The 24,554-nt window shown below is 32.8% G+C and overlaps 1 protein-coding gene across 2 annotated transcripts in view; it reads left to right on the top strand.

The window, feature by feature from the left end:
- Positions 1 to 24,554, top strand: part of LOC118188153 (protein zyg-11 homolog B-like) — a 98,587-nt gene that overhangs the window by 15,063 nt on the left and 58,970 nt on the right. For both annotated transcript variants that reach the window (XM_085815318.1, XM_085815319.1), the window contains exons 2-5: positions 1,226 to 1,340; positions 14,242 to 14,382; positions 18,270 to 18,446; positions 24,306 to 24,359. In XM_085815318.1, coding sequence (XP_085671444.1) covers positions 1,226 to 1,340; positions 14,242 to 14,382; positions 18,270 to 18,446; positions 24,306 to 24,359 — 487 coding nt within the window. The remainder of the gene's footprint in view (positions 1 to 1,225; positions 1,341 to 14,241; positions 14,383 to 18,269; positions 18,447 to 24,305; positions 24,360 to 24,554) is intronic.

The following is a 24,554-nucleotide window of genomic DNA, read 5'->3' as shown; positions in this document are numbered from 1 at the left end:
TGTACATGTTATAAAGTTTTCTCAAACATTCTATTCAATAGATTCTCTTTGCATATGAAAGAACAATTGGAGGCTATCAAAGTGGCTTTAGAAAGGGAAGATCTACTATAGAGCAAATTTTCAACATTTGACATATTATGGAGAAGACAAAAGAATTTGGAATTGATACTCAGCACCTCTTTATTCATTTCAAAATTGCTTATGATAATATTAATGGAAAAGTTCATATGTAGTTGCAGCCATAAAGTAGTTTAAAATACTCAAATTATTAAAATTAATCACCTTGACATTAGATGAAACTAAAATCATGGTAAAAATACAGAATGAGCTATCAAAGCCAACTGAAATTAAAAACGGTGTTCGACAGGGTGATGCATTAATATGCCTACTCTTAAATCTGGCACTAGAAAAAGTAATAAGAGAATCAAACATCAATACCAGAGGAAACATCTTTAATAAACTGGTACAATTATTGACCTTTGGCTAATGACATTGTCATTATTGCTAGGACACCAGTTCAGGATGGGCCTGAGAATTAATGAAACTAAAACAAAGTATGTGCTGTGCACTAAAACAGACTTCAAGGACACTCGCTTAAATATTGGAGAATATAAATATGAAACTGTTGATGGCTTCATATATTTAGTTCTGAAATTAACAACAGGAATATTATTACTGCAGAGATGCAAAAGGGAATCGCTGCAGCCAATAGATGCTTCTGTGAAATACGAAAATATATGAAATCAAGTGTAATTCAAGGGACAACAAAGATTTTAATCTTTTAGAGCTAAGACCAATTTTGACATATGCATGTGAAACTTGGACCATGACACACACAAATGAGAGCATGTTGGAAAGGAAGATTTTAAGATATATTTTTGGAGAAATACAAAAAGATGGTGTGTGGCTTAGAAGATCAAGTTTGGAGTTTTATTGTTCATATAATGAACTTGACATCATTAATTTAATTAAATGCCAATCAAAACAATTCAAATTCTGAATTCAGTCTTCTTGGCATAAGAAGAACCACCAGAATTTCACTGGAGAACTTGTAGAGAACTCGATGACACATGCCAAGTTTGTGTATCACTCAGCCATATTTATGCATTGCCAGGGTGCATGCACCTCTTGAAGGTGGATCTAAACTGCATCCATAAAAGTTATTAACATTGTTAATTTAATTGTACATTTTTATCTTTCTGATTTTACATCTCTTATATTTCAGAGCATTTCTCAGCAATCATCCTCAAATGAGATTTCTTGGCTTATTGGAAACAGAGGCTTGTCAAGATGATTTTTTCTGTGAAATTTCAGATCCTGTTTTCAAGCATAAACTTGTGGTTAGTTGCTTTTATTGTAATTTACACAATTTGTTTTGTTATTTCACAATTTTGTTACTGATTGTAAATACTTTTTTTTTTCTTTTTTTTTTTTTAATATTGAAGAAATAACATATAAATACTATTGTTAAAAACATTCTATTTAGTTTGTTGTGCTTTAGTAGTTGAATACTTGTTGGACCACTACTAATTAGTAGTTTATATGAAAAAATATTTGAAATATTTTAATTTTCTTTGTTCTTTATATGAAGAAAATAGTGATAAAAATTACCGTTTCAAATGATTTTGAATGTGTCATTAAGATGAGATTAAAGGGGAAAAATTAAAAGGCTTTGTAGATATTTCATGATATTAAGAAATGTCTATTAAATTTAAAAAAAAAATTAATGAAATAATACAGGGATATTTTTCTGCTAGAGAAAACATTAACAGTGGCATTAAATCTTACAAGATAGCAGCAACCTTAACAATATGTAAAGCTTCATGAAAAAAAAAAAAAAAAAAAGAACTTGTAATAACAGTAATGTGTCATATAATACAATGTATATAATGTTTGCTGTGAATGATGTTGAATTTTTACAGTTCTTTGATAAATGGATCACTATGTACATGCGTAGAACTTTTTCATTATGCACATTTAACATTGTGCAGTTATTTAACATGTGATATAAACAGGCTACCACATTTGGTAAGCAGTGTCTTGTTAACAGAAAAACAAACTGTACAAGAGATTTATTAGAGATTAATTTTCATGTATTAAAAATATTTTTTGATTTGATTTTCATGCATGTATATAAGAGATTCTGATACTTATTAATTATACTGGGTCAAAATAAGCCGATACTGGGTAAGATTCTGATACTTATCAATTATTCTTCGTGATTATCTTCAGTGATATTTTGGTATCGCTTATCCACTTTGCTTGTATATTATTTTAACAGTCTGTAGATATTTTCAAGTTGTCAGTCATTTTGTCTGTAATTAACTGTATATAGCATGCAATTCTTTTCAAGTAAATTCAAGTTTTCTGAATTACTTTGATGTTTATTTTCATTTTTGATATTATAACAATCGGATGGAGCTGCTCAGTATGTAGTTGCTAGCTTGTATCACCATATACTGGCACTAATGAGAAGTGTAGCAGTGCGTTATGGGAGTGGGTGTCATGAATGTAGCCTATGTCGTGGGTGTGGTTGATGTGTTTGATTGTTGCATTGATGGGATGTTGCTGTAGCTCCAGTATGTATGGGTATGCCATAGTTGGACCTGTTGTTACGAGGGCTATCCAGAAAGTAGATTACGTTTTGGAATAGAAAATAAACAAAGTATAGGAATAGGAAACAAATTTTATTATATACAGATGAAAGCCACACTCAAATACTACTTTTCTACATAGTCACCATACAAATTAAGGCATTTATCATAGCGATGTACGAGCTTGGAAATTCCTTCGTCGAAAAATTCGGCCGCCTGCGCCTTCAACCACTTCGTTACCTCTTCTTGCAGCTGTGCGTCGTCATCAAAACGCTGCATAGCCAGCCACTTCTTCATTGCTGGGAATAGGTGGAAGTCGCTCGGTGCCAGGTCGGGACTGTACGGCGGATGAGGAAACAACTCCCACTTAAAAGATTCAAGAACTTTACGAGTGACATTTGCCGTGTGGGGCCGGGCGTTGTCGTGAATCAACAAGATCTTAGAGCTCAACATTCCTCTGCGCTTGTTTTGAATTGCTCTTCTGAGTTTTTGGAGAGTTTGGCAATACCTTTGAGAGTTTATTGTAGTGCCTCTTTCCAGGAAGTCCACCAAAATTACACCTTTTCTGTCCCAAAAAACAGTCGCCATCATCTTCCTTGCCGACATTGTTTGCATGCATTTCTTGGGTTTTTGGGGAGAACTTGTGTGCCCCCACTGCATTGATTGCAATTTCGTTTCACAGTTCACATGTTTCACCCATGTTTCGTCACCAGTAACGATGCGATCGAGTAAAGAGTCACCATCCTTATGGTAAGCGTCCAAAAAGTTCAACGCTGCAGCCATTCGCTGATTTTTGTGGTCCTCTGTCAAGATTTTTGGAATCCATCTTGCACAAAACTTGTGGTAACCAAGCTTTTCGCTGATGATTTCGTGCAACAAACTTCGCAAAATTTGTGGAAAACTCAAAGAAAGTTCCGTTATTGTGAAATTTCGATTTTCACGGACTTTAGCATCGACTTTTTCGAGAAGTTCGGCGGTCACTATGCTGGGTCTCCCACTTCGATCTTCGTCGTGAACATTGGTTCGGCCATTTTGAAATCTTATGACCCACTGACGCACTCCACCTTCAGTGATAATGTTGTCCCCATACACTTCACGAAGCTGCCGATAGATTTCTATCGGTTTACAGTTTTTTTGCAGTCAGAAACCTTATTACTGAGCGCACCTCGCAGCTCGCGGGATTTTCAATTAACGCAGACATTTCAAACCGTCACAGTATCTGAACGGAGCACAGCACGAACCTCTCACTAGCACGGCTAGATGCAGACTGAGCTGCGCAACGCTCTGACCCCAAGATGGCCGCGCTAGCCCCGCCCCTAGCGGACACAGACGGAAACGTAATCTACTTCCTGGATGGCCCTCGTACATAGTGGAGCATGGTTGAAAGTATAGTGTGGTTGGTGTGTGTGTTTTAATTTGTCATTTGTTCTGAGTCGGTGGAAGTGCCTCAGGTTGTTCCTCAGGTTGTCATTGTAGTAATCACGTGGAGTTGTGTGCGTCTTTCGTGCTGCTCACTATGTAATTGCTTGCTTGTTTCACTATTTTTTAGCACCAAAGTACAGTATACGACTTTAGCATGCCTTTGAAGATTATAATGACTTTATTGTGGGTCTGTTACACTGTAATGCTGCTATCATTAAAGAGCTTTCATGCTGTAGATTCTGGTATTTGACTTGATTTTTAGTGCAAGAGTTTGATTGGCTGTTGAGATCGCTGAAGTACTTACTTTTGATGCTTTTTCTTGGAACCAAAAAATTATCACCAAATTATCACCTGGTGTAAATTATAAATATTGACATTCTTATAACTAAAAATTTTAAAGATAATCATAGTTAAAGTATCTTGCTTAAGGCTAAGTAGAGTGCAACTTAATGATAAATGAGAACATTGTAAATCATTGCCAAAATACAATGCATGTTGTGTTTAAGTGATATTTAAAAGAACTGAACTTCATGCAGAATTAATTGCTAGAATATTATCAATTACATGAAATGTGCATATTCCAAAATAGGATATACGGTGTGGCTATAAAAAATAAATCAGATTTTTTCCCCTATTTTCCTTTATTTCTTCTATTTTTTTTTTCTATAGATCTGTTTTTTTCCCCCTGTTGTTTTAGTTAGAGAATATAGTCATTGTTGGGTTTTATCTTTTCCGAACATCTTTGCTGGAGATCTCATAAGTAGTTGAGTAAAACCTATATTTCATTGAAGTAGATAAATTGGTTTAATGTACTGGATTTTTATGATTTTTCCATGTATAGCCACTTTCCCTATGGAAATGCTGTATAAAAGACATCCTTGTTAACATTCTTGAATCCTTCTGCGTAGTAACATAACTCACCTTACCATATTTTGCTCATTAAACTATGCTTTTTAAACAGTTGCAGTGCTAATACTTTTCTCATAATTGTTGACAACTTCTGGCTAGAGTTGATGCCAGCAAATATTTAGTGTTGATGAATTGACTTATCCTCATCCAAGTTTAATCATTTTTGTACAGTGTCACATGTTGAATTGCTTCTAAAATGCTATTACAGCACTACTAGTGTTCTCAAACTTCATAACCTGAACACATTTTAATAAGCCCATCTACCAGTGTGTTTTATAACCAATAAGTGTACATTTTTAAGAATAAGATATTCTTTCACTTCAATTACATAATGAAGCTGGCATTAAATTTCTGTAGTATATGTATTGTATTAAAGATGTAAATATGCTTTTACAACTCATAAAAAATAAAAATGCATGATTTTGATTCTATTTTCACATTTATAATTTATTTGAGTTAACAAGAGTTACATGTACAAGAAATTCCAAGTTGATGAATACAGTAAACCCTTGCCAAAAGTGGGGTTATTTCATTAACACACAGTATATATGGCAAAACTGCATAGCACAAAGATAACTTTCTATAGGAAAAATGAGTCAGGTGTAGTTCAGATTCAGAAAGTGTGTATAATATGTATTAACTTAAATATTATTGTAATGATAATAGAAAATAAAATAAATGTCAATTGGAAAGGATTTCTGTTATTGCCTAATAAGAAAGTATATAATACAATTATTTTTTTAAAAAGCTCATGATTTTTGCTTGGGACAATGTCTAATACAAGACAAATCATTTTGTGGTAAGGAGTGCTAAGTATTTCACTATTTGTCATGAAGTATCATTTTATTTCTTCATTTGAGTAAATCTCTTGCACAAAATCAGACTGTTCCTCTACCTGTTTTAACAATTCATTTTTTTCCTTCTTGTACTTTAAAAGCTGTTTATCTGCTTCATGATAGCTGCTTTCACTGTCTACTGGTGATATAAAAATGTCTTAATTCATCATTTGTCATTTCTAGATTGTCATTCTTGACTAATTCTTTGGTTTTTCCTTCTGTTTCTGAAAATTATTCACCACCTATTGCTTTTACAATTTGTATGATTTCCTTGGCTTCATTTTGAATCGATGGAAATCATTTAGAATTGTTGACAACTTATGATCAGAGGTTAATGCCAGCAAGCATTTATTGTTGATGAATTCACTTAATCCAGTGCAAGTTTAATAATTTCTGTTTAGTGTCTTGTATTGAATTGCTTCAAAAATGCCGTTAGTGGGTGGTACTTTCCTTCATCTACAGAGGCTGTTCACACATTTTTTAGACGATGTATATTGTATTCACAAAACTAAATTACATAAAATTATTGTGTTTTAAATGTTCTGTTTGACATCCCTTATTCTGAACTATCTTTCGACACCGCAATTTCCAGGATAATAATGCTTTTTGAAGTGGCAGAAGAGATATTCTATCCCATTCCTCCTGAACAGTTTTCCAGAGTTCTGTTAGGGTTTTGGAACAACGTTTGGATAATGCAGTTTTTAAAAGTCCAAAAGCACAAAAATCCATAGGTGACACATCGGGAGATTTACTAGGGATATCAGTGAAGGGTATGGCGTTGATACCAGTTTTTTGTTCCATTTCCTTTGGAAATTTACAGTGGATTTTGATGTATGACTTCTAGCTTTGTCCTGATGGAGTCTCACAGATTGATGGCACTGTGGGTAAGTGATGGTATTTTATTCAGAAAAATTGGCGATAAAATATGTTCCTGATAGTATTTGGAGTTAATCTTGACATTTTTTTGTACTCTCTTTATTTTTAACTTGCCATTATAAGAAAAACCAGCAACAATCATGAATCCCTTTCTTTCGATTCTTTGAACCTTGTACTTAAATTTTTTTCTGCCCTTTTATGATAATAAATGGCTCTTTTTTTGTTACAATCATTTAAATACACCCATGCTTCATCTATTGTGACAATTGTTTTCCATTTTTCTTTGGATAAGTGTTTCTCATATAGAATTCTGCAGCGTGTCCTGCGTTGAGCGATATGCTTTGGAAGAAGACGATGCACATTGCATTTTTTTCGCTTTCTTACAATTTAAATCAAAGTTTATCATTTTGTTTACATTGGAAACTGAGCATTTTAATGATTTTGCAACTGTCCTTTGACTAGGGGGATTTTCTTTTAACATTAAACAATGTATCTTTGCAATAGTCGAAGATGTCCGTTTTTTCCTTGGATACTTGTTTGGAATTTTTTTCCCATTTGAGGCTTCAATTTGAGGTTTTTTTCCTTTCTTGTTGATGATATTACCTATTGATGCTTTATATATCACAAAACCATGACTCTCACATCATTTTTAGATAACGGAGTGTGCATATTTCTCTTCGGAAAGAGCGTAAATGTAGACTTCGAACCACTGCTTTGTTAAATTTGCCATTTTGAACAAAAACAAAACTTTCAAGCCACAGACGATAATTTTGACTTTTAAAAACATAGTACAATTGCAATTACTTCTTTTGCAGCAAATGATTTTTTATTACCGCTTACCAAAATCGTCTAAAAAATGTGCAAACAGCCTCTGTAGTTCTTTATTTGCCAATATATAAAATGCTTTATATAATAGGCTTTAAATGTTTTTATGATTCCATGATTCACTGGTTAGATTAAGGAATAGATGTTCAATGGAATGATTAAAGCCTCTGCATTTGGGTGCATTGTTGGGAGGGCTTCAGCACTGTGTCCTGGAGCATTATGGAGAATTAGGAGAACTTCAAAGCTCAGGCTTTCCTGTTCTAAGCAATGTCTGACTTCTTTAATGAATGAATTTTCAAATTAGTCATTAATGAGGACTATCGCAACATGGCTGACACCCTGCAGCATACTGCATATAATTGAAATTATGCCTTTTGACAAATTCGGTGGAGACTATTAAGATAATACATACATGCAAAACTGTTGTGCAAGGGTTTACTATGCATTAAAACCTTAATGAGTACATCCCATAACAAGTGATTTATATGAGCAAAACAAAATGTAAAAGAATGACTGCCTTAATGAGTGATGTTTCGCAGAATGAGTGACATGGTGACATCGTGACCTCACATGTAGGAGCTTGTCCACATTTTGATTAGGGCTTTTGACTGAACAGCTTTGTTGAATGAACACTACTCTGAGGGGTTTAAGCAGGTGCATGTGGAGTCTGTAATAAAAGAAATTGTGTCTCTGGCCAAGATTATAGGGCTAGAGGTGTATATAGCAATGACATAAATGAATGAAAGTGAAATAAGGGAAGTATTGAAAGCATAGGAAACTCTTGAATCATACGTTGAGAAGCATCACCCTAATAAAACAGTAGCTATGCTTGCTACAGATTTATTTAACTATAATGCTGTGTCTCATTTTTGCCTAGTTTTGAAACATAGGTAAAAACATGTGTCCTTTTAGCAACTTTCTTGTAAAAAAGTAGGCATTATAAATAATAAATTAGACTATTATAAATTTTTTTAAATATTTTTCATTTTTAGAATTGAATACTTTATCTTATTTACTTCGATTCCCAAGAAAAAAATAATTTCACTTAAAGAGTGTTTCGTATTACAAGTACAATTTGGGAACAATTTATGCTGAATAAACAAGATTCCAATTCAGAAGTCAAACAACAAAAATCATCGTAATATTTTCAAAATTTTTACAGGACTAGTTTCGATGGTTTTACCGAACCACCATCCCCAGCGCCATCTGTTGGTTAACCAACAGATGGCACCACTTGCTTATTCTTGTCCAGGGTTTCTTATCTTATCTAATCATTATTTCCTATCTTGTTCATTTGCGGTTTTGCAGCTGAGGACGGTGGTTCCGTAAAACCATCGAAACTAGTCCTGTAAAAATTTTGAAAATATTACTCTGATTTTTGTTGTTTGACTTCTGGATTAGTATTTATTCGGCGTGTTATTGTGTCTTAATTAAGCAAGATTCCACTGTACTTATTTTAGCTCTCTTGCATGAGTAGAGTTAAATTTTATGCAGCTGTGGCTTTTGCTTTGGGAAGGTGAAGTTTGTTGGTTGGTTGGTGTCGTGTCTTTCAAGAGGTCAAATGGATCCCCTGCATGGAAATCACAGCTTTTGACAGTTCCACAATCTTTTCACTATACAGCGCTCTCTGGAAAGGAAATTCTTCCAAGCTTTGCAGAACTGCAAGTATTGATGGACAAGTGAAGATGTGTTCTGGTAAAAGCTCTGTTTGGGGGCAGTTTCTAGAAGTTCTATATGATCTGGTATCATCTTCATCAATTTTCATTCTTCTAAAATGACAGGTTCTCAGTCCAGTAAATGGTCTTTGTAATTTCTCTATTTGCATCAATTTCACATATTGGATGGTCTTTCTTATTAGATTTCTCTTTGAGTCTATACCTGGCAATAGCTTTAGCATCTTCAAGAGTGATGGGGATTGAGTTATTGAGATTTCTTGCCTTAGCCAGTTCATTGGCTGCCTGGTTTTCGTGGATTCCAACATGTACAGGAATCCATTGCATAGAGCATGTCTTTCACATCTGGTTGATTGTTTATAGGTGTTGGTGTGCATCCTGGGTGGGTCTTGAATGTCCTTGAAATATTGCCTCTAGGGCAGCTTTAGAGTCACAGTAAATTACAAGTCCTCTGGCTTTATCATTTAAGTCGATGTACATTCTCAGGGCCTCCTGTATTATTCTTAATTCACATGTGAAGCTGGAAGCGATGTTGCCTGCTGCATAGCTTTGGAGTATAGTTGCCCCCTTTGGTAGAGTGATGTGAATACCGGCTGCACCCTGTTGGATAGTCTCATCTGATGGACCATCTGTGTAAATTTTTACTAAATCAACTTCCAAAAAGGACTCAATTGTTTGAGTACCTTTTGCCTTGATAATAGCTTCAGTTTTTTTTTTTTTTTTTTTTTTTTTTACAATGTTCCACCACATTGAGATTTATTTTGGTGTTGATGGGAATGTAAGAGAGAAGGTTAGGCTCTTGAAGGACAATGTAGGTGTTATGTTTGAGAGCAATATATATTTTGATGAAGTTTGTTTTCACAAGAAAAGGGCTATAATTATTCACATTTGCCTTCTATGAAGATTTTAAAACTCATATGCCTTTGAATGGATTCCTTTACTTTCACCTGAGTTGATTAATGTGGGCTTGTAGCATCATTTGTCATGGGATCCTGATATATAACTAAATTTATTTATTTACTCATGCAGAGTGAAGTGTCTTCACATAATACCCCATCCATTTGGAGGTTTTTATAGAATATTTCATAAAACCTGGGTGATGAAGACTGTACACTTAACTTGTCCACGTGACAGGAATCTGTTTCAATTTATTTTTGAGGATTTCTAATTGATGGGGTTTACTGAAAACTTTTTATGATTTTACTGTTGTAAATAAAAGCACAACACAGTATTTGTGCAACATCAGTCCTGTATTTTGCATTCTGCCATTGAATATTTCAAGATGCAGTTTGTAACACAGCAAGAAAAGTAGCACATAGAAGCTGCCAAGAAAAGTAACTTGTGATGGCATAGTGAATAAAAATGTGTTATTCAACTTGTGCTGTTCTTTTTTTCCGTGTGCATAAAAAAATAGTACATTCATATGCCTGGTAGTAAATTTTGAACTCATTATTTTATCCCCTTCTTTAGCTACAATTTTCCATATAATACTAATTCAGAAGTCAAACAACAAAAATCAGCGTAAATTTGCAAAATTTTCACAGGACTAGTTTCGATGGTTTTACCGAACCATCATCTTCAGCTGCAAAACCGCAAATGAACAAGATAGGAAATAATGTTTAGATAAGATAAGAAAGCCTGGACAAGAATAAGCAAGTGGCGCCATCTGTTGGCGAAACCAGAACTAAAACATAATTTCTCTAAAAGCCGAAGGCAAATTTGGATTGGAATTAGGATCGTTAACTAGAACAGAAAGATTTTTATGAATGTGAAATGCCTCTAGAAAATCCAGTTCTCCAATGGAAGATGTTTTTTGAATAATTTTGGCAGCAGAAAAATTGAAAGTGTGATTTTCGGACCAACAATGTTGAGCAACAGAAGACTTCTGTGTTTCCTTTTTTCTAACATATGCCTCATGTTCTTTGACGCGAAATTTTAAGGCTCTCTTAGTTTGGCCAATGTAAATTAAACCGCACTGGCAAGGAATCTTATAAATACCCCAGGAATTCATATCCGGAATGGGGTCCTTGAGTATAGAAGTTGGAATTTTATTGATGGGAGAGTAAACAACCCGAAAGTTAAATTTCTGCAAAATATGTGCAACTTTATAGCTAATTGATGGAAAGAAGGGAATGACAACAGAATTTTTATAATCTCCTAAAATAAGAGTGTGGCTTTTGGTGTGTTGAGATGAGAATTTTTTTAACTGCTTGATTAATAATGTTGGGTGAAAAGCCCCTGTCAATAGCTATTGCTTTTAAATAATTTAGTTCTTCATCAAGGGCTAGTTTGGAGGAGCAAACTTGAAGAGCACGGAAAACATAGGAATAAAATGAAGCTAACTTTTGTTTAGTCGGATGACATGATTTAAAGTGTGGTGGAAGGCAAACCGATGAAGGTTTACGGTAAACTGTAGTACTGAAGTTGGATGTGTTACATGTGACCAGAATGTCGAGAAACGGAAGAGAATTGCAAGTCTCAAGTTCAAAAGTGAACTGAATAGCAGGATCAATAGAATTCATTGTTGAAAGAACTCTATTTAAATCATCTTTATTACCTTCAAACAGGGTAAAAGTATCGTCTACGTAGCGGAACCATGCCGGGAAGTTTAAAGTTTCAAACAATTTTGATTCATAATAATGCATGTAGATATCAGCCAGGATGGGACTGAGGGGGCTTCCGATGGCTAATCCCTCAGTTTGCTTGTAATATTTATTTTGGAAAACAAAATGTGTTTGTTTCAAACAGAGTTGAGTGAGAGAAATTAGCTCATCAATTTCGATGCAAGAGAAATGAAATTCACGAAGTCTGGTTTCTAGACATCTTAATGCACCCTCCACTGGGACATTAGTGAATAATGATTTTACATCAAAAGAAACCATGAGTAAATTACGAGGAGAAATGTTTTTAACCTTTTTTACAAACTCTATTGAATTTTTTATGGTGTAAATGTTATTGTCTAATAGAGTGGAAAATCTAGAAACTAAATATTTAGCTAATGGATACGAGGCAGTACCTAAATTTGATACAATAGGGCGGAAAGGAATACCACTTTTATGAATTTTGGGAAGAGCATATAATCTGGCACAATTCGCAACAGATGGGATAAGCGAATGTTTTAAGTTGCTTGAAATGATTTGCGAAGATTTGATCGCAGTTTTTATTTTGGATAAGTCCGAAGGTGAAGGATCTTTAGGGATCGGATTATATGGTCCTTCGTTTAAGAGTTTAGTAACACCATCGATGTAAGTGTTCTTATCCATGATGACTATCTGGCCACCTTTGTCGGCCTTTGAAACGACAATATCCGGGTTAGAATGAATCTCGCGCATTGTAGCTCTTTCTCTCGCAGTTAGATTTGGTTTCAAATGTTTATTATTGAATTTCACATTATGAGCGATAAGATGCCTAATCATTTCTTTCTGTGAATCTGAAACTTTACTGCACTTGAAAGCTTTTTCGATAGGAGCCAAAATCTTTGGAATCGAGGGTTTACAGGTTTGTGAGAAGTTAAAATTATAATTTAGAATTCTCTCTTGTTCTTCTGAAAGACTAACATTAGAAATATTAACTATTGGCTTGATGTTTACAATGGGAAGATTTTTTGAACTACTTGAACTGGAAGACTGTAAAAGAAGTTTTTCGAATTTAACTGCAAGGGTGTTTTTATGACGGTTAACTGCATTCTCCGTTCTAGACCACTCTATTAGACAATAACATTTACACCATAAAAAATTCAATAGAGTTTGTAAAAAAGGTTAAAAACATTTCTCCTCGTAATTTACTCATGGTTTCTTTTGATGTAAAATCATTATTCACTAATGTCCCAGTGGAGGGTGCATTAAGATGTCTAGAAACCAGACTTCGCGAATTTCATTTCTCTTGCATCGAAATTGATGAGCTAATTTCTCTCACTCAACTCTGTTTGAAACAAACACATTTTGTTTTCCAAAATAAATATTACAAGCAAACTGAGGGATTAGCCATGGGAAGCCCCCTCAGTCCCATCCTGGCTGATATCTACATGCATTATTATGAATCAAAATTGTTTGAAACTTTAAACTTCCCGACATGGTTCCGCTACGTAGACGATACTTTTACCCTGTTTGAAGGTAATAAAGATGATTTAAATAGAGTTCTTTCAACAATGAATTCTATTGATCCTGCTATTCAGTTCACTTTTGAACTTGAGACTTGCAATTCTCTTCCGTTTCTCGACATTCTGGTCACACGTAACACATCCAACTTCAGTACTACAGTTTACCGTAAACCTTCATCGGTTTGCCTTCCACCACACTTTAAATCATGTCATCCGACTAAACAAAAGTTAGCTGGCGTTCTGCTTTTGGATGACAATGCCAGACCACATTCGGCGACGGCAACGCAAAACCATATTGCAACTCTTTGTCGGGAGCGCCTACACTATCCGCCATACAGTCCTGATCTCGCACCAAGCGACTTCCATCTGTTTCCGGCTTTGAAGAAAAATCTTGGGGGGAAAGGCACTTTGGAAGCAATACTGAAGTGAAACAAGCCGTTGAACGCTTCTTCCATATGCAAAGCCCTGATTTTTTCCTGGAGGGCTTTTTGAAGCTTATCAAGCGATATGACAAATGTCTCAATGTACTTGGTACCTATGTGGAAAAATAAAGGTATGTCATATCTTTAATGTCTCATTCTATTTTTTGACTTTCATACACAACTCTGACCACAGTTGACAGGGGAAACTTATTTTTCAACTTACCTATGTATAATAATGATAATTAGTAGCAAAACTCAGTATTATATTATTTTGAATTTATGTTTAATTTAAAGCTATTTATTTTAATAAATTAATAAAAGTTTTCAAATTTTATTTTGATATATGCTTTTAATAGATAACAAATCAGCTTTGTTAGTTATTTTTTCTGCCAGTACAGATTGAGTTCAGTGTTTTCCTTTGAAATACATTGAACATCATATCTATATATACATATAGGAATAATTTTAAAATAAAATTCAGTTTTGCCACATGTTTGAAACTTAGTGTGGCTTTTATCTTTTGCATTTATTTTGAGATTAATCACTTTTAAAAGAAAGAATTATTGAATGATATATCACTTTTAGGTATCTGGTTATGCATCTGAAAGTCAAGTGTTAGTTTCTCTTCGAAGTTACATGCAACGGAAATTTTATCTACAGAAATCATTGTGTTACTTATATACTTTTATACAGAATCTACCAGATGTGCGTCTAGACATAATACAGGTAAATTTATAGTTATTCTATTTATGAAATTTTCATTGAATTGTCATTTTATTTCATTTATACTATTTAAAATGGTAATGCAGTAGAATTTGGATAATCCACAAATGCCTGTAAACTTTGTTTTTTTTTTTTTTTTTTTTCCAGAAAATTCATTACAGCAAATATAATGAAAAATTTTCGTATATGTGTATACAAATAAATTTTTTAATGAAAATACACAAAATTTATAACATAATTGATTAAAAAGACAATTTTATTTTATTATTTAAGTTATTCAGCATTTTGTGCATGTGTTTTAGCATTCTCTTTTTACAGTAAGTATTAGTCAGGAAGTTGTCAAACTTTTTTTGTAAGACAAAACCCTACTTTCTTGTACGAGGGCATTTCGAAAAGTAAAGATACAATGGCTCGCATTTCTTAAGAAAAACATTTATTTAGAAAATGTCTGTTACATCTTATTAACTGGATTATTTATTATTTTTCAACATAATCACCCCCATTATCCAAACATGTGTTACGTCGGTGCACAAGCTTTTGTATCCCACATTCATAGAAGGTTGCCGCCTGTTGGAACCCAGCAGTACAATTTCCTGTACCTTAACTTGACAGTCACAACTTCATAAAGAGTTGTCATTGACACTTCCGGTATGATCTGATGCAATTCTTTCAATTTGAGACGTCTATTCGCACGAATTGCTTCCTCTGTTCTCTGAAGAAGGGCATCAGAGATCACAGATGGCCGACCTGTTCTTTGTTCGTCATGAACATCGGTCCTACCTTGAGAGAAATGAAGACACCATTTCATTACATTTTGTTGATTCATAATGTTCCCATAAACAGAAACAATTTCTTTGTGAATATCCGCTGGTCGCTGACCTTTTGCATGAAGAAAACGTATGACGGAGCGCACTTCGCATTTGGCGGGATTTTGAATCAGCGCAGCCATTTTAAACATGACCTACTCCAACCAGAATCAACATTGAAATGCCGAACGACTGCGAGGAGAAAGCTAACGGTTCAAGGTTAACACCTGTGTTGCCAACTTGCTCACCAAAACTTTTCTTTTCCTCTGGCGTACGGTGTACCTTTACTTTTCAAAATGCCCTCGTATATCTGACTGCCTTTTAAAATTAGTTTTGAGTATATATGATTAACATGTATATAGAATTTATTTGTTTGTAACTTTTATAGCTTTTGAGTTCCAACTGAAATGTACCATGTATCTATTTTTATTATTTCATAGCAAGGATGCCTTTTACATTTCTAATAAATAGGTGTATAGTTTAAAAATAGTTATAGAATTTTTTTATTTTAAAAATGCAAAATATTGTTAAAAACAGTGTATTTATTTATTTATTTATTTATTTTCTTGTTTCAGAGTGTTAAAATTGTTTTGAAAGTAATTTTGCTAGTGATTGTGCAATTTGTTAATATAAAATACTTCCGCTCTCTCTCTTTTTTTTGCAATAGAGTTCTTTACATCTTAAAGAAATTTTTTTAAACAATTATCTCTTTTCCTCTCCTGTGCATTTTTGTCTTGTATTGATATTATTCTTTTATGTAATTATATTTGAAAAATTTAATAGCTTTATATTAAAAATTTTTTCATTAAATAATTCCCAAAGTTTATATTTCAGTTATGTATTCATATGAACACAATCCAAATATAAAAATTAAAAAAGGAAAACAAATTAAAAAAATATGACTCATAATCAGTGTTAGGCCCTTCATTAAATTTGTATCTAATTTGGGAGGTCCCTTTTCTGTTTATTTAGGGCTAGAAAGTATAATTTGGCATTGCATATGTCATTCTTTATAACTGGCATTAGAAGATGTGATAAAAATATTAACAAAATAAACCATTATGAAATATTTCTCTATAAATTACATCTTTTTATCAAGAATTAAATAAGATTGTTAAAAATCTGGATGTCAAAATATTAAAAATTAGCTGTATGTTTCTATCACAATAGGTGGTATGTAGTTTATGAAGAGCTTTTGCTATGTGGAGAAGCTGTTGAGCTTTATAAAAGTATTTTACATTAAGTGATAAATATGGGATTTTTTTTAAAGTGACTCTTAAATTTCAAATTTCTATACACTTGGTACTGATAATTTATATCCTATAAGAATTATCATGTCTGATATTTTGTGATTTTTTTTAAATTGTAATTTTTTGTAAAATTTATTAAAATAAATTAAAAACAAGGCCAAAAGTAAAAAAAATAAGTTTTCTTTTAAATTTTTTTTTAAAATTTTTATTTATTTTTTTTAATCAGATAATTTAGAAGCCCTTTTCTAAACTTTTATAGCTCACCATTGCCTAAAAATCATAAAATTCTCTAATCTGCCCAGCCCTTAGTCCCAAGGTTTATTTAAGTTTATTTATTCTAGTTTATTGTAAGTCTTTAAAGTATCAAAATAAGTTAACGTTAGCAATGTAATATAAGTGTATTCTTTCTTCCTTGTTTTTTTACCTAAACAAAATCAAAGATCAGTAAAGGAATAAGATGGAAATATTTTTTAATGTAAGTAGCAAAATGAAAGAAAGCATTTACCTGCATTAGTGAAATCGTCCACAAATAAATTTTATGCTACAGGAATAGCTCCAGAGCAAGCAGTAGCTTGAAGTGTATTTTATGTCAGCATTTAGCTGTAGTGCTGTATTCATTCATTATTGGAGGTGCTAAGGCAACAAGAATCAGTGCGTTATTCATAAATTTACAAGACTAATTTAGCACTTCTATAGTCAAAGAAGGTTCTACATTTAAACCTATTTAAAACTTTGAAATTAGCTATGCAAATTTATGAATATTACATTGGTTCTTGCTGCTAGTACCTCCAATGATCATTATTTTAACTTAATTAATTCTTTAATTAATTTTAGTTATTATAATATGTTTTGAAGCATATCTTGTGTCTGTTTTTTTAATTTGCCTCAAAACTTATGTATCTTTTTTCATAATAATTTTACATTAACTTTTCATAACTTTGATGGGCTATTTCTGATTCTCTTGCACTCCCCACTCCTAGCAGGTGTCAAAATGTATTGAGGTAGCACACCATATCACCAACAGATATTTATGTGGCAATGCACCATATTATCAGAAAATGTTTTAAGTGGCTACCAGGATTCCTGCAACTAGATGCTGTGCAATGGAACATGCTTAAAGGAACCACATGCCTCTTTTTACCTACTCATTTTAAGATTTTGATACTGAAATTGTGCAAGCTGCCAAGTTTGTGAAATTCTGTTTATTATAGTGAAAAGAGGTTACTGTGTACATGGGGAGAACAACAGTGTGAAAAACCAAGAAATATGCTTGAATAAAAGTGCTGTATGAAAGAGAATAAAAATAATAATAATAATAAGTGGCACTGGATGTGTCGTTGAAATAGACTTGAAGATACCCATGCATACATTTGTATCCAAAACCACCAATGAGTTTGCAAGTTTTGAGAGGATGTAGCTAATAAGAAAGTACCTTTTGATATTTATAATCTTGAAAAGGAGTCCGCCCTCCCTCTTAAAAGACTGTAATTTAATGTGAACGTTATGAAAAGTACTCTTAAAGTGTTCCTGTAGTAGAAATGTGATAGTCGCATGTTTTTTTAAAAAAGTACATGTATTTCAACCTGAACATTTATTTTATTTTTATTTATTTAGTTAGTTTTTATGCATTAATGTGGGTTTTATACTAAAAATGGTGTTAAGATTATATCTTCAATTAGCATCAATTATAATGAAAAGAATTAAGTTTGATAAAAGTTACAGATTCAAAATAATAATAATAATAATAATTAGAATTTCCATTTAGGAAGAACTTTATAGTCACATTGTCTTTGTCTGCATGTATTTACTAATATCTTTTCTCCTACCTCCTAAGCTTGTTCTCCAAGGTATGAAAACCTATCCAAAAGTATTAGGCATTCAGATGGCAGCAACAGCTTGTTTATATAATTTGACCAAATTTGGATTAAGTTCAATGATTCACACCAGCATGCTAAAACAAATAGTAGATTATACACTTGTAGCAATGGAGAATTTTCCAAAGCAGCAACAAGTAAGTTACCTTTATATTTAAAACTTTGTGTTGTGTAATATTCTTCAGTTCACTTCCCCTTTAGTCTAATCCTAGATGAGAAAATCATAAGAAGTCAGTTGTGGGTTTTATTTATACCAGGTCTGTGAGTTTATATGTATGAGTATCTAGCTAACCACGCATGTTATTTGTAACATTCACGAATCTAGAGCAATCCAAACTTTTTAAAAGGATGTATATAAGTGGCTGCTTGATCATTTACCAGGTTGATGGATTGGCAAACATGGTGCACAAGAATGCCCTGCCTACAGGCAATTTTCAGGTGGGTTGAGCCCAGAAGGATATATATTGATGAATATCACATCATGGATAGTGGAAGCAGCTATATCCATGTGCTTTTAAATTTTCCATATTAAGGATGGGTGGGGATGCATGGGCATTTTTCACGGCTTTTCCCACGTGCAATGTTTATGCAAGCCAGTTTCTCTTAGAATGTCCTTCGTGAAGATATTCCTTCCATTAGGCAGATAACCCTCGAGTGCTTTGCTGCAGTTAAATAAACCAAACCAATCTTATTCTATCATCATGTTCTTTAAAAAAAAAAAAAAAAAAAATTGTTCTTATTTCAAACAGACTTTATCCTCTTCATTCCCAACATATCATATATGATATCCTGAAACTTCAGTTTTCCTCGAAGTGTGTTCTATAACAAAGTTGATACAGGAACAAAGTGTCACTGCTGGTACATCATATCATATTTGATATGCTGAAACAGAACATTTTATTTCAAGCTGTAAATGTGCATAAAAAATGTAAAAAAGTGGTGAAGCATTGTTGATTGGAACCTCTTTTGAGTATTATCCTTATTGTTATGAATATAATTTATTCTATGAATCTAAAATGAGTGATTCTTGCAACGCACATTCAGAATTTAGAAACATTTCATGCAGTGCAAGCAACTTAAAATTTTGTGTGTAAATATAGCAGTAGGAAATAAAAGGTACTGTTATTTAAATTCGAAAGTTTTTTACTTTATCATACAAAAATAATTTAAATATGTAATTATAATTATTTTTACTAATATTATTCAGAATTTTTATTTTAATTCTATGTATTAGAATTTTTAATTTATATTATAAGCAATTATTTTTATCAACAAATGCAAGAGTCCATATATATCAATAAAAAGCAGATGTTATAGGAATTATGTTTGTATGTTGGGCTCAGTTAAAAAACACACTCATGCACACAGTGATGTTCAGTGATCCAAGGCACACAGGGAAATTCTATTTTCAAAATGTTGTGACTAAAGAGGTTAAAAAGTTAGGAGCACATTTTCCATTAAATTCATTTTTACAAATTTAATGTATCAAATTTTTTAAATCTAATTCTGAAAATTTCATGAAATTCAAATACTAATGCATTTGAATTTTGCGGGACTATCCAGTCACTTGTGTTCAGTTAGCTTAGAGTAACTGGATAGTTTTGCCCTTTGTCATGTGCATCACAGCATTTGTGATTTCAAAATCTGCTTTGATTTTTCATCTTCATTTAATAAAATCATCATTCTTGTGTGTGTCACATTTGCTCAAAACTTAAATAGTCTATTAGAAATTACATATAAAATTCTTCTTTTTCTTCTTATTATTAAAACTGTACATTATTGATAGCATTTCTATATTATTTCCATTTGTTATGTTTAAAAAACAAAAAAGAGAGAGAGAAAAGAAAAGGGAAAAAGGAAGAAAAATAGAGAACTCTTTTATTTTTAGAAGTACTCCTTAAGGCTTTCTGCATTATTATTTTATCTGCAGTCTTCTAAAACTGTCTCCTGAATGGCCATTTTTAAGACTTTTATTATACCTTCATATGTCAGCAGTTTTATATACAATGTGTTGAAGGTAGAAACATGAATTAAACCATCAGTCTTTATGTTATTAGAGCTTCATTAATTTAGTGATTGCTTATTGCACACTGTTGTATTTTGGTCATCTGTTTTGTAAAAGTAGAAAAGTGACTTATTAGACACCTTCTAGATTCTCAGTCTTATTTGATTGCATTTATTACCCTTAATCATTAATGATAACATTTCATTGTAATCTGAGTTTCTGCTCACATTAACAAGCCAATTAGTAAAAAAAATGGCATTTAGTACATGAAACTCAAGATCACAAATATTTTAATATATATACTTGGATTCATTTACATTATTGAATCCATAAGGGCTATGTACCTGATGGGAGAGATACCTTCATAGAGAACGTTCTGAGGGAAAATGACTCATTCATTTTACATGTGGGAAGAATCATGAAAACTAATCATGCAGCCTGCCATTTGCCTGACTGAATAAGGCTAAACCAGGGTTCGTAGCGGCCCTTACAAGTGCTTATAAGTCCTTATATTTGAAAATAAAATATAAAGGCCCTTAGAGGTGCTTACTTTTTCTTTAAAGCCCTTATTTTTTTTTGTTTTTAGTATTTTTTTTTTTTTAATGACCGCGCATTTTTCCCCCGTACCAAAGCCGAAACTAAATAAACAACTTTTCTTCCTTATATGCAACGTCAGATGATGAATCATACCCCTGGAAATTGCTTTCCCCCCCCCCCGTTCTCTGCATTAACGTAACCTATGGTGCGCGCGAGAGTACAAACAGGTGCACGTTGTTCTGTTGCTCAGAGAATTGCGAAAACGGTAGAAAATCCCGGTACATTCGGTATTCTTTTCCTCCCACCCAAATACTACACACGTTTGAATTTCTATCAAGATTTTAATAATTTGCATTCTCGTTCCGCGTGGTCAGTTCATATTTGTGTTTATTATGATCGTTATGCTTAAATTATGAGCATATGAATGAATATTTATGATAATATAGTTGCAGTAACTGCTGAAATATAGATAAACTTTCAAAAATGGGTGAGTTTTTACACAGATTAGCTTTCTAAGGAATAATATTCGGAATGGCTTAAATAAAAGGAAAGTAACCGAATAATCAATCCCCCCCCAATACATTATACAGTACGGAGGTTGGGAGGTTCTCCCCTTTCCCTGCAAAATCTCTAACATTGAAGCAGCGGACCTTTTTTTTTTTTTTTTTTTGTCACTGTCCAATCTGGATTGAATAGGACTAAAAATTTTTGCGGTCTACACAACCTAAGCGAAGATTGATTCTATTTCGGAAATTTAACGCAGTCTGTTGAAAATTAGAATCAGAAACACCCCAGATTAGTAAGTCTCTTTCTTTTCCTTTATTTAGTTCTTTATTCTCCGAATACCGGCAGCTGTTGATTCCGATTGCGTAATATCATTTATGGAAGAATTACGTCGCACCTATTGCGCAATAACGTTTCCGGTATTTCGCAGAGATAATTAATTTTGATGTTCAGTCCGAGATTTGTTTATGAACACTTAAAAGAGTTTTACTGTGCTTTCTAAGCAGAATATTTCTCAGTTCCGTTGTCTATTTTTACATGATGCACATATTGAAATGTCAAAATCCGAGAAATCTAAAGAACGGCTACAATCTCCCCCACTCCTCTTTTTCCAACTACTTACCGGAATATTCAGCAGTTTCCAAGTATGCGGGTTAGTTGAGCTTTTACTGTTAAAGGATGACTACGTGAAGCAATTTCCCGTATTCTGATTTCAGAAATGTGCCTCTTTTTTACTTAAATTACTTTGCTTGGAATATATGTTAAGGGAAAACTGTTATGCAATGAAAATTTATAAAATATTCAGATTTTTGATTTAAGTTAAATTATTTAAATATTAATATGAGTGGAAAAATAAATTGTATTTATTATTAGGTGCCAAACGAATACAATTAATATGGATTTTTATTATTTATTTTTAAGAACCCTGTAAACAATATTCATCACTGATGGGTCCTGGTTCTATGTCTATTATAAGCTTAATTAGATTGCTAGTGGCAAACCATTCTAATAAGAAATTGGGTTATCTTTTGCAGTCAGTTAAGAAAAATACAAGCACTAGATATTACATTAGAGCCTTATTTAACCATTCGGTCACAGTAATAGTATATAGTATTCATCTTCCTATTGTAACAGGTATAAGGCAAAATTGTATTCCTGGTCGTTTGTGTTAGAGAAATATCTTTTGAAAATATTCAGCTATATGGCAATGATTTTACTTTGGATACTTGTTTTTGTATAACTCTAAAGTCAACAACAACAATATTATAAACATAAAGCTATCATACCATCTCATTTGATAAAAATATCGTTTCTTAAAAGTTGTTCATTTTCATAACATGAATAAAAATTATCTGTGATATTGTAATTATCTTTGAAGCGAAGCTGATTTTGTGTGTTAGAAATGGAAAAATTCTAAATACACTCAAAAGTCTTTAATCCGGACTCGTCGGGACTTTGGCGATTCCGGATTATAGATCATCAGTTTAAATCTGGTAAGATGGCATGCAGAAATTATAAAATTAAAAATATGAAACTGTAATTTATGAAATAACTAGGTGTACCCGCCCGGCGTTGCCCGTGCATTTAGAAAATGCAGATAAGTGAATAGCGCAGGAATAGTAGTGTAGGACATGTAGACTGTCTCTCTCTCTTCCCCCCCCCACAAGCTACAAAAAAGAAATGAATTGTAATTAATCGATTTAATGTATCGTCAAAACAGCAAACTAACGCTAGAATAAAGAAATCAATTGTTACAATCGAACGTTATTTGAAAACAAATAATAATATCAGTGAGTCAAAAAAACCGTGATTAATTAATTATAAATAATTTTTTTTAAATTTTTCTAATTCAAAAATCGAAAATCGGGCTTCGAGGTCTGGTGGCCAGCCCCTTTGTGCTTCCGTATAAAAAATTCCAGGTCCCTGCGTGCGATAGATTTGGCTGGAGAGCTCGGTCAGACAGACAGACAGACACATTACACTTGCTTTTATTATTATAGAAGAGCAATTATCATCTAAAGGGTATCAAAATTTACAAAAAAAAAAAAAAAAAAAAAAAAAAAACTTTATATTTCTTTGTTTATTAAACATTTCTTTCAACGCGTGCAGACGTAAAGCATACATTGCGCCAAGTCGAAATTAGAAAATTGCAACCAGAAAACTATTTGATGTGTATTCGTGATATTTATAAGGATGAGGAATTTGATTTAAATCATATCAGAGACAGAGTACATCGAGGTGAAATACTACATTTAGTAAGGAGCAGCGTGAAATTGATAAACATATTTCGGAATGATTAGAGAATCAAAGGATATGCCTTTATCCATTTTTTGCAGCAATTCCACTTTTTGTTTGATGGACATCGAAACATGCTTTCGCTTTGTAGATAGATCCTTTGGCAACTCCAGAATCGGAAATTCTATTTGACATAATTGAAAGTTGAAGCTTCCTTTTATAAAATTGCTCTAACAGTCTGCAAAAAATAATAAGCCGGATCCAATTCGAAGATTAAGGAATAATGCAATCTGCAACATTAACTGAAATAGATAATTAGATAACTTTAGCTTAGCTTATACCATCCGTTATACATTAAACGCGTATGCGTAAACGTATTATGTGCATGTTTAAAGGTATTATGCGCATGCGTGAATGCATTATTCGTTGACGCATGCACAGAAAGTTTGTAGCTTTGAGTTCCAGATTATGGGTGTCCGGAGTAACGACTTTTGACTGTATATAATATTTCAAGTGGCTTCTCTTATTACTTTTAGGAAAACTTATTTTAGCTTTTATTTATGCATTTTTTAAATTGCATAATTATTCTTTTATGACTGCATTCATAATTTTTTATAATTATTTATTTTAATACCAACCAAAAAAAGGGGGGGAAGCCACTTGTTCCAAAATTTTTGGAGGCTTTTTTTTTCATATAATTTATTAATTTTTATAGCTACAGAAGAACACCTTGCTTACTCTTTGCAGTGACAGAATGTTGGTGGATGTTGTAAGTAAATTCTTGGACCTATCTTTAGTGGAATAAATGCCATTGTTTTTTTTTTTTTTTTTTTTTTTTTCAGAAAAGTCTTTTTAAAACTAAAGTTATTTGTTAGACTATTTAATTGATTCTGAACTTGCAAATAGCTAATTGTACTGGTTTTTAAAGTGATCTTTAAGGAAAACCATATGTGAAACTACATAA

This window comes from Stegodyphus dumicola, chromosome 4, assembly GCF_044657685.1.
Source record: "Stegodyphus dumicola isolate Sdum_Otavi_A_Nest chromosome 4, ASM4465768v1".
NCBI classification, from domain to species: Eukaryota; Metazoa; Arthropoda; class Arachnida; order Araneae; family Eresidae; genus Stegodyphus; species Stegodyphus dumicola.
The sequence above is the reverse complement of the archived record's forward strand: the minus strand, read 5'-3'. Positions and strand labels throughout refer to the sequence as shown.